The following is a 13,088-nucleotide window of genomic DNA, read 5'->3' as shown; positions in this document are numbered from 1 at the left end:
AGAGTGCCTATGTATTACCATACATTGTTTGTGGCTTATGAGGCTGAATGCAGGTCCCTCAAATTCGTCCGCGATTTAGACGCCCCTCGGACGAATGAACCGAGGGCAAGCTCGCCATTTGGGCTTTGATTAACAACCATTGTCAGCAGATGGTGACACTCCCAAACTTTGTAAAGGAGCTGAATCTGCGTCTGACAAATGTGAGCAGAAATTGACCTCGGACGATTCAACTCCCTCCGAGCCCTATCTTACAACTCGGAGCTGATAGTCCGAGCTTGGTTGATATAACATCGGGATTCTTACCAAGTTTTCTGCATACATATTTCTCACATTATTCTATCGGGTGAAAGTCAATCTGTTTGAACCTCTCAAAATGGCAACCGACACAGAAAAGCAGCCGACCACCGAGGACTCCCCGCGCTACTCAAGCACAATAGCAACAAGCTCAGAGCCCAGTGTTGCGGAAATCAAAGGTTCTCAGGAGGACACAACTGCAGAGGATGAGTATCCACACGGTACTCGCTTGGTCGCGATTGTTGCATCTCTCATGCTAGGCATGTTCCTGGTCGCGCTGGATAACGTGAGCTTCACATACGCATCCTCCCGCGCTTGCTGCAGCTTCTGTATTTATGAGAGCTAACCAAGCGATTGCTATAGACCATCCTCGGCACGGCAATTCCCAAGATTACAGATGAATTCAAAGACTTGAACAAAGTCTCATGGTATGGTTCGGCATATTTCATGACCTTCGGCGGTGCGTACCTACCTACCTACCTACATACCCTTCCCATCTAGTGAAGTCTCAACGTTCTCTGACCATCGACCCATTTATTATAGGCTTCCAATCAACATGGGGTAAATTCTTCAAGTACTTCCCCATCAAGCTGTGGTACCTCGTCGCCCTCTTCATCTTCGAACTCGGCAGCCTCATCTGCGCCGTCGCCAAAGACCCTACGACGCTTATTGTTGGCCGCGCAATCGCAGGCCTTGGTGGTGCGGGTGTTGCTGTAGGCATGTTCACAATTCTTGGGTTTGCTGCGTCGCCGGAGAACCGCCCGAAGCTGTTGGGAATCGCAGGGGCTACATACGGTATTGCGGCGGTGCTGGGACCGTTGCTTGGTGGAGCCTTTACGGACAGGGTTTCGTGGCGCTGGGTATGTTTTCGCTCTCTTTTCTGTTTATTGTACCCTGGATGGAAGAAGTAACTAACGGTCTTGTCTGTAGTGCTTTTACATCAACCTTCCGATTGGTGGTGTCGCGGCTGTCGTCATTTTCTTTATCTTCAAGACCCCGTCTTCCGCAAAGCCCGTGGATGCGCCGTTCAAGGAGAAGATGCTGCAGATGGATTTCGTTGGTGCGGCGCTGATGATGGGGTTGATTGTTTCTTATATCCTTGCCTTGCAGTACGGGGGACAAACACATTCTTGGAAGAGCAGTGAGGTGATCGGGCTTCTGGTTGGATTTGTCCTCATCACAGCTGTCTTCGTCGGCTGGGAAATTTTCCAGAAAGAGAGAGCTATGATTGTTGGGAGATTGGTACGTCGATCTAGACTCCGCATTGATACATTCCTCGAAACTACACTGACAAGTTACAACTCACACAGATCAAAAAGCGCTACGTCTCCGTCGGCTCAATCTTCATGTTCTTCTTCGGCGGCGCATATTTCACAGTCCTCTACTACCTCCCCATCTACTTCCAGAGCGTCCACAACGCCAGCCCTATCGGGTCGGGGGTGAAGATGCTCGCGCTGATTATCCCATTGACATTTGCCGCCATCGGACAGGGCTTCGCGCTGTCGAAAATCGGTATCGTGCCGGCGTTCTGGATTTTCGGCGGTACGCTCGGGGCCGTCGGCTCTGGCCTCTTCTACACCATGGACGCGGATACCTCGACCGGAAAATGGATCGGGTATCAGATCATTGTTGGGTTTACGAGTGGCTGGACGTTTCAGGTTTCGCTATCGAATGCTCAGGTCCATGCGAGTCCGGAGGATATGTCGCAGGTTACGGCTATTGTTAACTGTAAGCCGTCTCTACTTCCCCGTCTGCTTGCCGGTATACCTTGACAACTAACTTCGGGTCAGTCTTCGTGACAATCGGCGGCTCCTTCTTCCTCTCAGCCGCGCAATCAGCATTCAACAACCAGCTGATCAAGACGCTTGCCACCAAACTACCTGACATCAGCCCCGGAATAGCTCTAAGTACTGGCGCGACGGAAATCCGCAACGCGTTCACAGCTGAGCAGATTCCCATTGTAATTGGTGGTTATGTGGACGGTTTAAAGGCTGTCTGGGCAATAGCGGCTGCAGCTTATGGAGTTGCGACCCTGGTTGGGTTCATGGGAAGCTGGAAGAGGTTACATGGAGAGGATTTGGCGAAGGCTGCTGGGGGTGCGGCGTGAGCTCTGGAGGTCATGTGGGCGTCTGCCTGATGGTTTACAAGATAGACTCAGGGGGACATTGATTTTGAGTATATGTGTAGAAGAGAAGGATGAACAGATAGAGCTTTGTTCCAAGTCAATAATGACAGATTGCATATAACAGCAGGCCGTATGCCACGACGTCAAATATCTGCGAAGTTATACAGGCGAGGTCGTATCGGACGGTTCCCAGGTATAGTTTAGCGTCGCTTTCCACGCGGAAAGCGACGCTAAACTATACTGGGAACATGACAATCGGCGGTTCCTTTTTCCTCTCTGCCTTCAACAAGACAGAAATCATAAGAGACGAGAACATCCGCTTGGGCCATGAGTTGACCTCGACCCAAGTAGACTGTATCAACCCTAAACGCGACTTTCAGTCGGAGTATTAGTCAGTTGAATTCCTAGAGATGTATTGGACCCTCAGGCACGAGCTCAAGAGCGGATATAGGACATACCTCTGTTGTTGAGCGACGGTAATGGGGGTGCCATAGCGGGGGCAGACAGTAAATGTTGCATGGGAATTATGGATCTCTCTGCCCTATGTTAGTCAATCGTAGCAAGTATAGAGGCTGTGATCTAACCCTTGGCTTGACGACGTTTCGAGGCCCTTCTTCTCCATAGTTTGAGGAGCTTCAGGGCTACGGGAACGGATGCGATGAATACAGCAACAATGCCAATCATTGCTTCAGTTGAGAAATGCATCGAATCACCAGGCAGATAAAGTACTCGAAGAATGTGGTAGAATCTTGATGATCGATGGACTGTAAGAAATCTAGTGCTCGTAAAATATTAAATGCATCAACAATGATCGTGTTCTAAAAATCACGGTGTTCCCCCACCAAGCATCACAGGGATTTGACAGGCCCGACAAGGGCAACCGGGTGATTTAGACTTTAACTGGAGAAGAGTGTTTCACACCGGCAAACCACCTGGATCCTGCAGATCTCCTAGGTAAGGATGGGCGTCTGTGCTGTAATTCCCAGTCCAATGAGAGACAATCCGAGACCTGTACAATATGTCGTGGCGTACCCGAGCAGCCAGTAGCGAAGCCATTCCATTGCCGTTTAGACATAAGACAGCCTTTGAGTGTAACTGACGACGTGGTGTCGGGCGAACGCGGTAGATCCCCCCCTGGGCACGTGGATTGCCATTAATCAGACAGCCTGTTATACCTCTCACCTGGTATACTTCGAGGGGCTCTACCCCTGTACACCAGGTATGGTATCTACAGGGCGACCTAACGTTTACTATTAAGGTTCGTCTTGATAACTATTATCCACATTTGGATCATGCGACATGTCTTGCAGTCAATGGATGAACTATACAGGATGGGAAATAGTGTGTTCGATAGCACAACAAACCAAAACACCGGGACAACGCCATAGATTAAAACCGCAGTCAGACAAATGAGGACACGGAAATGCGGCCTTGTGATGATGTAGAGCTCATTGCGGTGTCAGACATTGTGTCGATGGTAAAGAGAATTGCTATATTCGTTCATTAGCATACGTAACCGAACCAAATACTGAGTGTTATACCCACCGGTTCGGCATCGATATGGCATTGACGGGGTATATATGGGCTTCGCGGGGATGCCACAAGGGGAGGAGAATATCTTGGGACATTCAGCGCTAGATCTGGACACGTCAAATAGGATCCAACCTGTAGTTTGACTTGTGTAGGATCTTCTGTGTTTCCAGAATTTAAAGAGCGAGATGCTAACTGGGATGAGTGCGACACCGACGGCAACGATACCAATGATAGCCTCGCCGGACACGTGCATAACGAAGATCGGTATTTTCTGTAACAGATAATGTGGCGGAAGTGATCAAGATATTACTTGTAGAAGGTGAAAAGGTCATCTAGGATGCTCTCATATACAGGAGAGATGTCTAAAGTCCGTTGCGGAAGGAGAGAGGTAAAGTTGGAGCTGAAGTCCAGGTGCTGAGGAGGGAGGAAGAAGGGTGGGAAGCCGTTCCCCGGAGCAGCTTATGAGAAAGGGGCGCCTTGTCGCTCTACCTGACCCAGCTGCTATATTTTCAAGACTGGAAAAACAAATATGTCACCAATAGCAGTTGCCAGAATGCGGTTTACCTCGCACAGATTGACGGCGCCAGGCCTGTTATCCTAGATGCAGAGCTACTACCGGGAGCTGCTGTATCAGCCCACACCAATAGAAATGCGTCGCACGTAGAGATTGTGGTCATGGTGGGCAAGCGGGGAGCACGACCGGGGGGGGAACGTGGGAGCATCGGAGTGGCGTCGCCTGCGAGATAGTAGTCTAGACTTTTGCCTCTGAAAATCAACCTTGGGGGTTACCGTACTAGCTCGTTCGTCATAGCTTTAGCCATTAATATGAGACGAGCTAGTGTCGATACGCTCTCTATACTACATGCCTTGGAAGTCGAATACTGACTGCCGTCGACAGGAGCTTGAGGTTTAGCCGAAGAGAATATCTAGACTTGCCATCTGTAACCGGCCCTGTAGTCTGATCCTGGCAGGTATTCCGAGATCCTCCAAGAGGAGGCAGGCTCCCAGATACCACTGACGTCGCTCCTCCATATGTATAATCTCACTTTGCTTAAGTTTTCGGAGAACTCCGGCTCCGATAATCCTACTGTATGCGAGGTATAGTACTCGTTCATAATCTAGACAGCACATGCGAATTAACTAACTTTATCTGCCAATTTTAAGATCAGGCGCCAACCATCAAGTCTGGAGTAAGCTTGGTCTTATGAGGCTCGGTCTCCGGCTGGGGGCTAAGCAGAGTCAGGAGGACATCCGTGCATGCCAGCCCAGAGCCGCGTCGCACGGTACAGCAGATTAACTCTTTGCTTTTTTTTTGCGCCGCAATGTCAAAGGTATCTAAGCATTGAAGTGGAGCCGCTGAATGTGGATCGGTAGCTCTCAGAGAGCGTGCCTCATTATTATGGCTCACAGATCCTGGCTCTCATGGTTTCTATAATACTTGGAGACCCAAATCTTCCGTCATAGTATATGGATCTGGAATACGATTTGAGAAAGATTAGTTTAGTTCGAAGACTTATGGTCGTCGAAAGAGGCGACCATCGAAATGCAACAGCGGGCAGTCTCAGAAATAATAACCTGAAAAGGAGCCATGCTCCCCTTTGACCAAGAGAGAGATATGCCTGTCAATTCTCTGTGCCTAACTGCTGGAAGATCCGGAACCCGGTATATGTATTGTAAGATTATATCTCATCAGTGGCGCAGCAAGGACTTGAGAGTGTAGTGTGCAGAGACGAGAGGAGCCACATGTGTATGGGGTGTAAGGAAACAATTTGTAAGCGGCTTAGGTCCTCCTTGTTGGATAAAAGCCGCTGCTGACATTCCTCGATAGTTAGCAGAGGCTGCTCCTCGATGTCTCCGGCTCCTTGTTGCAAGATAGAAAGCTGAAAGGGTCTCTGTGGCTTGTCAGGTGATTTATTATGTAGTAAACTAGGTATATCTCTGAGCTACTCATGTACTGCCGCCCTTTTCCTTTGCATCCTAGTCAAAGGATACTTGATACTTCATTTGAGCACTTTTTTTTCCTGATCAATCGTCAATGCCAGCACAGAGTAGTATGTTCACTATAGATCCTAACCAATCAACCCGTTCATTCTGTATATCAACTCAACTAAAAAGGTATCCTTTATCCCAGAAGGCCCTGGTGCACGTTGTTTGCTCAATAAAACTCTCGATTATATCGTTGTACGTCCTATATTGCGCATGATTTGCCCACACCTTTCCTCGGGGAGACCCTGCGTCTAGACTACGACCCCCGCCTCCTCACTTGAGGCTTAGATACAAATCATACAGGACATGTATATAAATATTCATACCTAGCAGCTACCAGCAAGAATATATCTTAGGCCCGGATTGATAAACTACTCAGTAACATGCTTCCTTATCTTCCTCCGTTTCGCCTTCTCGGCCTGTTGTTCCCTCAATTTCTTCCAGACTAAGGATACTTTTGAATCGTATGGCCATCTCAATGGCCTCCTGGGTAGTACGTGGCTGCACCGGTGTGCGCGCGAATTCCTTTTGGAGGCTGTTGGTGAGAGTTGCGATCCATACCTGAGCCTGGAACTCCTTCCTCTGGAATATCGCCCCTCATTCCCTTATTGAGCAATTACTCGGCTGCCCATCAAGGAGTCGATGCGCAGCGTCAGAATAACGAATCCACTCCGGATCGACGTAGCTTTGGTTGGTTCTCTCATGGTCCTTGACGTTGACCCTGCTTTCGTCGCGTTCTCGGCCCCATTCCCTCTTTCTGCTGGGAGCCATATAGTAGAAAATAACACTTTAGGGGTGTCGAAGCAATTCAAGTAACGAGGTGAGCACGGAGGGGAAGACAGCTAGTTTGAGTCTTGGTCGTTGGACCGTCTTATGACACAGCGTACGGTTTGGATCCGAACTGGTAGAAATGAAGATTGGGGCAAGAAAGAAAAGATCTGATAGGGTAGAAAGACCCAAAACGAGGGTTTCTGAGGTCTGACAAGCCAGCAGGAAGACCCCAACTAGTTCCTTATAGAAAACACAACTGGTCAACATCAGCCGATGGCATTGGTGCCCCAGCCTTCAACGAAGAGAATGATGCATCATCTATAAAACTAAGCCATGGCTCCTTCTCATCACGGATAGAAAGAATCATATTTCTTCCCGCCTCCTCAACCCTCTCAAACCTATAGAACACCGCGTACACATCCTTACCATCAGGCCATGTCCATGAGAAGCGGCGGTCCCGACTAACCAACCGCCACCCAGGCGGCTCAGTAAACAACTGATCCATTTGCGCGACATGGTTGTTACCTCGTAAATATCCCATTCCAAGCCCATCCATATACTCACTATAAGCATCAGGAACCTCATCAACCCCGATTGTAAGTGACCTTCGTGCGCTAGCAAAGCACGAAACAAGCATGAAGGTTAACTCCTCAAAGGACAGCAAGTATGCCGCGCCAAAGCATACAATATGATCCATCGCGTCATGCTGCAGGAGGAAGGGGTATTCAGAAAGAGAAGTCTGGATGTGTCCCAGGCGCACAAGATCGTACGCGCCTGTCTCGCTGCAGAGCCTCGCCATGCCAGGTGAAATATCGCAGCCGGTAAGGTGGGTCGCACGACTGGTTCCGTCGTCAAGGTTTCCGGACTCTGACGCGCGGTCAAAGTCCTCTACTTGATCATCCTGCCAGGGGTTCATCTGTCGAGATTGGTGCTTCCTGAGGATCCGCCCAAAGTACCCAGTTCCGCACGCAAGGTCAAGTACTATCCCCTCGAACTCGAACTTCTCGACGAGTGCCCTGAAGTTTGCTGTGTCTGCGCTGTTAACTGTCCATCAACATCGTAGGTCGGTGCATATGCGTCGTAGGCGGCCGCCAGATTGGGCAGGTCTCCGAGATCGGTACCGGTGTCGGAGGGCATCCTTGCAAGTTTGTGGTTGGCGACGAGCATGTTAATCAGGTTTGGGCTACCCCCAGGGAGGCCGTTGATAAGTACTGGCGATAGGAAAGCCTTCATGAGAGACTCGATGCCGGTAGCTGTAACTTGCCCGTCGTTGCTAACAAGGAATTCAACCGCGCATCCACCTTTACATGACCCTCTCGCCTCAAAATAGACCGTTACAGCCTCCCTCCGAAGCTGAAAGAGTAGTTCTGGGTTTTCCTTCCATTGCTGTTCTGCTGGCTTGATCATAGTGGTCTTTGCCTCTGCTGGTAAAGATCCCGCTTGTGTGGCGCAAGGACTCAACGCAATAGCCGACCTACGGAAGGTAGCCTGAACGACTCAAAATGAAGGCACGCTTCTAGGTCCTGGAGGAAGCTGATATAGAAATCATGACCCTCGGCAACAATAGCTCTGATTTCTTCTCTGGGGCTATATTCATATTTTTCCCTGTCTTTTCCAACAGCTCGGCGTGCGAGTACATGGGAGGTATTACAGGATTCGAGGGCACAAAGCATCCACTTCTCGCAGGGTTGATTCTGAGGCTCAAGGATGCAGACTCTCATTTTGAAAGCTGATTCTAAGCGTACGTGCGGCAATCGGTTATGAATAAGAACCACACTTGGCTGTTGCATGCTCTAGTATTTGTGGGAATCTAGATAGCCTAGACCTACAACAGACAATGCGTCACATGTAAACTTAGCTGAAGACGGCCGCATGACGGACCACCCCTGATATCATACTAGTCGTGCAACCGTACCTGGCCACCGGCACTACGAACAATTCCGGCGGCAGAGACTATGCAAGATAGACTTTAGCAGGTGTCATCAGATAACCATCCCACCAAAGCTTGAGTTACGACTTGGTAGATCACTCCGGTACTCCAGAAGCTGCTCTGCCTAGTCCTACGTGTGCCCCCTACGTATTTAATAGCAATGCCGAACGCTCCTCTCAATATTCCCATTGCTATTGTACTTTGTCTCCTCACGCCGTCCACACAACTTCTTTACCTGTACTCTAGTTTGCCAAAACCATCTTAAGTCAACACACACACACACACAATGGCCCCCGAACAAATCAACCTCCCCGTGGATACCCGCTACACCGGCAGATATACCCCACTATCCGCCTCCTGCAAAGACTGCGGCTGGCAGGGCTTCCATTCCGTCGCTTCCATTCCGTTCCTTCGAGCAACTGCCCTGAGTGCTGTGCGCCCAACACCAGCACGACCGGTAAGTCACGCCTGTCAATCCTTCACATCTTCCTTCCGTCTACAAGCATTTGTGTCGTCACTATTGTAAGAAAAAAAGGCTAATCTATTTTGCGATAAAGCCGCGTCAATCTGAACGGATGGATCGGATGCATGAGTACCGAGTTATGATGTTATCTGTCTGATATTACCTCTGTTTCTTCATGTGGAGGGTGAAGTCACCTGTTATCTGTGGTGTTTCTTCTTAGGATCGTTCATTATATGCTCCTTAATAGCTTTGTTCATGGTCATTCGTTTAGCAGTAAGAAATCAAACTCGTTCGCTCGGATCGACGAGGCCAACCTTCTGCGTAGGATAGCATCAGATGTTTGTCTCAAGTTTAATGCGCTCAACAGGCATAGCATTACATTGAATTAGGCCCAGATAGTTTTGTTAACTCGTTCCCTTCGATTGCCGATGACACCATTCAGCCCTAGTCCTGCTATATCTCATGAACATTAAAAACAAAACACCACCCAGCCCGAAATGCCTGATAGTCGCTCAATCGCCATACTCCATCCCAGCCAAACTCCAAATCGCGACATTCCCTGTTAATAAGAAAAAAAGAGAAGAAGAAAAAAGGGGCTCAAACATTAAAATCAGTCGTGCGTGTTACGCCTACGTGAACCCTATCAATATGAATCCAGAACGCTATCACTAGAGCATAAGATCGTCAGAACAGCACTACTAAGGTCAAGTAGATGCGGAGACCGCGGAGCAACAGGGGTTATCAAGTACCTGGCTGGTTAAGTGAAGCCACTTTGGGCGCCGTCAATCGTGTCTCTCGAGGGCGCCAGACAGGCAATATACTATCGTCTCTGGCCATACCTTCGACATGTTAGCCTATTTACAACTCCATAGATGCTATCAGCTGGGCTGTATCATTACCATGAGCCGAGAATCTTCGAGATCCCCATTTCTTGCACATTCGGATCACTGGACAAGTCATGGGAATGGCGGCTAAGGAGACGGCAACGATACCGACAGTGACTTCGTTCGAAATAGCCATCTTGTCGTGGGAGTAGTGTGTTCTTGATGCGATTGAAAAGAGTTAGAGTATAATTGAAAGCAGTTAGAGACTACCATCTTAGTCTGTGGAGAGGTAGTCAACGTAAAATCCTTCGAGCAGAGGATAGCCCAACAGTTATAAGGTACAAGCTTCCCTCAACCACCTACAACACGTAACTCAACCCGTTGAGGACCCAACACTTCTGACAAATCCGCCAACAGTTTAAACCTCGGGTATAGCTATTTATGGTTGTATGTATGGTACGAACAGTACTGCGATTGGTTCTGTGCAACAATCAAGGATTATCAGATCGGAAATGTCCAATCGTCTTCACCAGAGATCGCAAGGCGCGGCGGGGCAGAGGAGCAGCTTATCTACTGAAACATCACCAAGCCTCTCGCTGAATACTTGAGTTTGAAACATTCTGCTTTGAAATCACATCTCTGGGGGAGATCGCGCTGGTGGGGGCGCTTCGCGCTTATAACGTGGAGTATGATGCTTCTCGCCCGGCGATCTTAAGTAAACCCTCATACCCCTAAAAGCCTGAGCCAGTGTGACGACTGATAGGCTCAACATGAGAAACCAAATGCTTAGACTTCCAGAAGCTTAGACCTCCCAGATAGCCTTGGCTGGTTCCTCCAAGCAGCTCTTGTTGGTAGTCCGGTTAGATGTGAGTAAGCGCCATCACCCGTCACCCGCCTGTATTCAGCTGCGTTTCATAGCGAGACATTCTTCGATCTGATGTCTGAGCCTTGTACACTGACCTCTGACCAGAGTCTCGATAACACGCCTTCCACCACTTTGGCCCTGAATATCTACTACTATAGGCTGTCCACAGCTGTTACGCAAGTTACCTGTCTCAGGAAACCTGGTTAGCGGAATGATCCCTCGAAATTATAAAGTCTCGAGAGGTTACATGAGCCTTCTCAATCTCTCGAAAGCACCACGGTGTGTACGCGTACTATGTACGATTAGCGGAGCTCCCAGGAACCATTGGGTATACCACATGGTAAGCATACCGTCAAAACCATACAGATACATCATACAAAAAGTCCTGGATCCCAATTCGTCAGCAGTCTATCGAAAAGCAGTTTAGACTCATGCAAGATCATGCTGGTGAGATTGTTGACGCTGATGTGCTGACGCCATAGCTCCTGCCCCCGGTCCTTCCCTCCCCTTCCCCATCTCTTCGGTACATAATCACCCTGAAGTGACATTGCTTGAATACTTTCAAGCTTCATCAAAACTTACACCCACGTATACATGGAATAGAAATGCCTGATGATGGCATCCACTCCCAATTGACCGCACCTCCAATCAGCGTATCGCTTCGCCGTTTATGTCTTGCATGAGTGGGAGTGATTGGCTGCAAGGAGGTTCAGAAGCTGCTTAAAGAGTAGACATACAAGAAATGAGGTATTATGCTAAAAAAAACAATATAGCTAGAACGAACAGTGTTTCTCAAGAACAAGGCAACATACATTATCCTGAAACCAACCAAGAAAACCCATTCACTTGCCCAAATTGCTAAGAATATCCTTTACCCCCGCAAAAGCAAGCTCATCCAGCGTCTCTTGCCACAGCTGCTCAGCAACCTTCTTCCCCTGATCCGTATAGATGAACGGTGCCGACCTATCAAGTAAACATCAGTACACGGCACAGTAAATGGAACAGAAAAACTCACGGCACAACTTCCCCATCCTCAATATACTCCCCATGACTCTCCTTCCCATGGTTCACCGCCGCATCCGTTATCGCCCTCCCACCCACCTCCGCCGTCCTCGCGACAAGCGCATGAAGAATAAACGCAGCAATCCCAAGCAACCCCGTGAATTCCCTCGCAAGACTCGTCTTGCATAATCCCGGGTTCGAGCAATTGACAATCACAGTAGAATCCGGCACACGCTTAACCAGTTCTTTCAAGAATAGTTGTCCTAAGAGCTTCGAAGTCGGGTAGCGGTCTTGGAAGTCGAAGGATGCTTGGTTATCGAATGCTGGTAGGATAGGCGTGGAGGTTTGTTCCTTGAATTTCGCCCACGAGCCTGTTTCAGAGTTCACGAAGGAGAGGCAGCCTGGGCTTTCGGGGGTATTCTTTGCTTGCATGACTGGCAGTATAAGAAGGGCGAAGAGGGCATTTCCTAGGTAGTTCACCTGGATTGTCTCTTCGTGGCCGGTAGCGGGGTCCAGCACGAAATTTCGTTTATTGACAGCGGCATTATTGATGACGATGTCAACCCGGTCGAGTGTCTTGGTGTATTCGACGAACTCGATGATCGAGTCATAGCTTGAGAGGTCGAGTTTCTTTACCTCGATTTCGCACTTTGTTTTGCCTTTCTCTTTTAGGATTCGCTCCTTTGCCTCCTGGCCTTTGGATACGGAGCGCACGGCGATGATGAGTTTGCTGAGGTTTAACTCGATGAGCTGCTTGCAAGATTCGAAGCCGATTCCTGTGTTGGAGCCGGTGATGATGGCTGTTTTGCCGGAGAGGTCGACGTCTTGAGGGGTGAGTTTGGGGGGTTCGGCGAAGAATTGACGCTTGAGGAATGCGCCGTGCGTTGCGCGTTTCTTGATAGCGGTGGGGGAGAAATCAGGCATGGCTGCTAGGAGTATTGTAGGTGTAGATACAAGGTACAGATGTGATAGCACCTGAAGGTTGAGAAGTATGAGTGAGGATATGACACCGCGCGCAGCGGCATGAATTTATAGTGATGGTCAACCCACGAGGCTTGTACGACACAGTCGGCACCCGGTGATAACAAGAGAATTATTTCCGAAGCGGCAGGGAATCGAAGGGCATGTCTGGGTTATCATTGTCAAGCGAACTGCAGTCCGGCCAATGATGGCTTGATGCTCGTACCACATCAGCCTCGCCCACGGTCCGTCGGAATCTGACAATAGCCGGACCGAATTTATATGCCAGTGAGCCCCCTGTGGATTATTTGGGTTTCTTAGATGCGTAAATGCAG

General features: G+C 49.1%; 3 protein-coding genes across 3 annotated transcripts; 1 reads left to right on the top strand and 2 right to left on the bottom strand.

Moving 5' to 3' along the window:
• Positions 1-247: 247 nt before the first annotated feature.
• On the top strand, positions 248-2,401 carry BJY04DRAFT_226436 (MDR family MFS transporter; the record flags this gene model as incomplete). The annotated part of the gene is made up of 6 exons (XM_073718411.1): positions 248-580; positions 658-754; positions 838-1,154; positions 1,225-1,536; positions 1,605-2,022; positions 2,085-2,401. The coding sequence occupies exons 1-6, from the start codon at positions 374-376 to the stop codon at positions 2,399-2,401; spliced, it is 1,668 nt and encodes a 555-aa protein (XP_073573637.1). The 5' UTR covers positions 248-373.
• A 4,549-nt stretch (positions 2,402-6,950) lies between these two features.
• Positions 6,951-8,116, bottom strand: BJY04DRAFT_216157 (uncharacterized protein; the record flags this gene model as incomplete). The annotated part of the gene is made up of 2 exons (XM_073715652.1): positions 6,951-7,725; positions 7,755-8,116. The coding sequence occupies 2 exons, from the start codon at positions 8,114-8,116 to the stop codon at positions 6,951-6,953; spliced, it is 1,137 nt and encodes a 378-aa protein (XP_073573636.1).
• Positions 8,117-11,633: 3,517 nt separating this feature from the next.
• BJY04DRAFT_216156 (uncharacterized protein) lies at positions 11,634-12,717 on the bottom strand (the record flags this gene model as incomplete). Its single annotated transcript, XM_073715651.1, has 2 exons — positions 11,634-11,754; positions 11,807-12,717. 2 exons carry the CDS (start codon positions 12,715-12,717, stop codon positions 11,634-11,636), a joined length of 1,032 nt encoding a protein of 343 aa, XP_073573635.1.
• Between the last annotated feature and the right edge of the window lie 371 nt (positions 12,718-13,088).

This window comes from Aspergillus karnatakaensis (assembly GCF_047715665.1).
Source record: "Aspergillus karnatakaensis strain CBS 102800 unplaced genomic scaffold BJY04scaffold_13, whole genome shotgun sequence".
Lineage (NCBI taxonomy): Eukaryota > Fungi > Ascomycota > Eurotiomycetes > Eurotiales > Aspergillaceae > Aspergillus > Aspergillus karnatakaensis.
The sequence above is the reverse complement of the archived record's forward strand: the minus strand, read 5'-3'. Positions and strand labels throughout refer to the sequence as shown.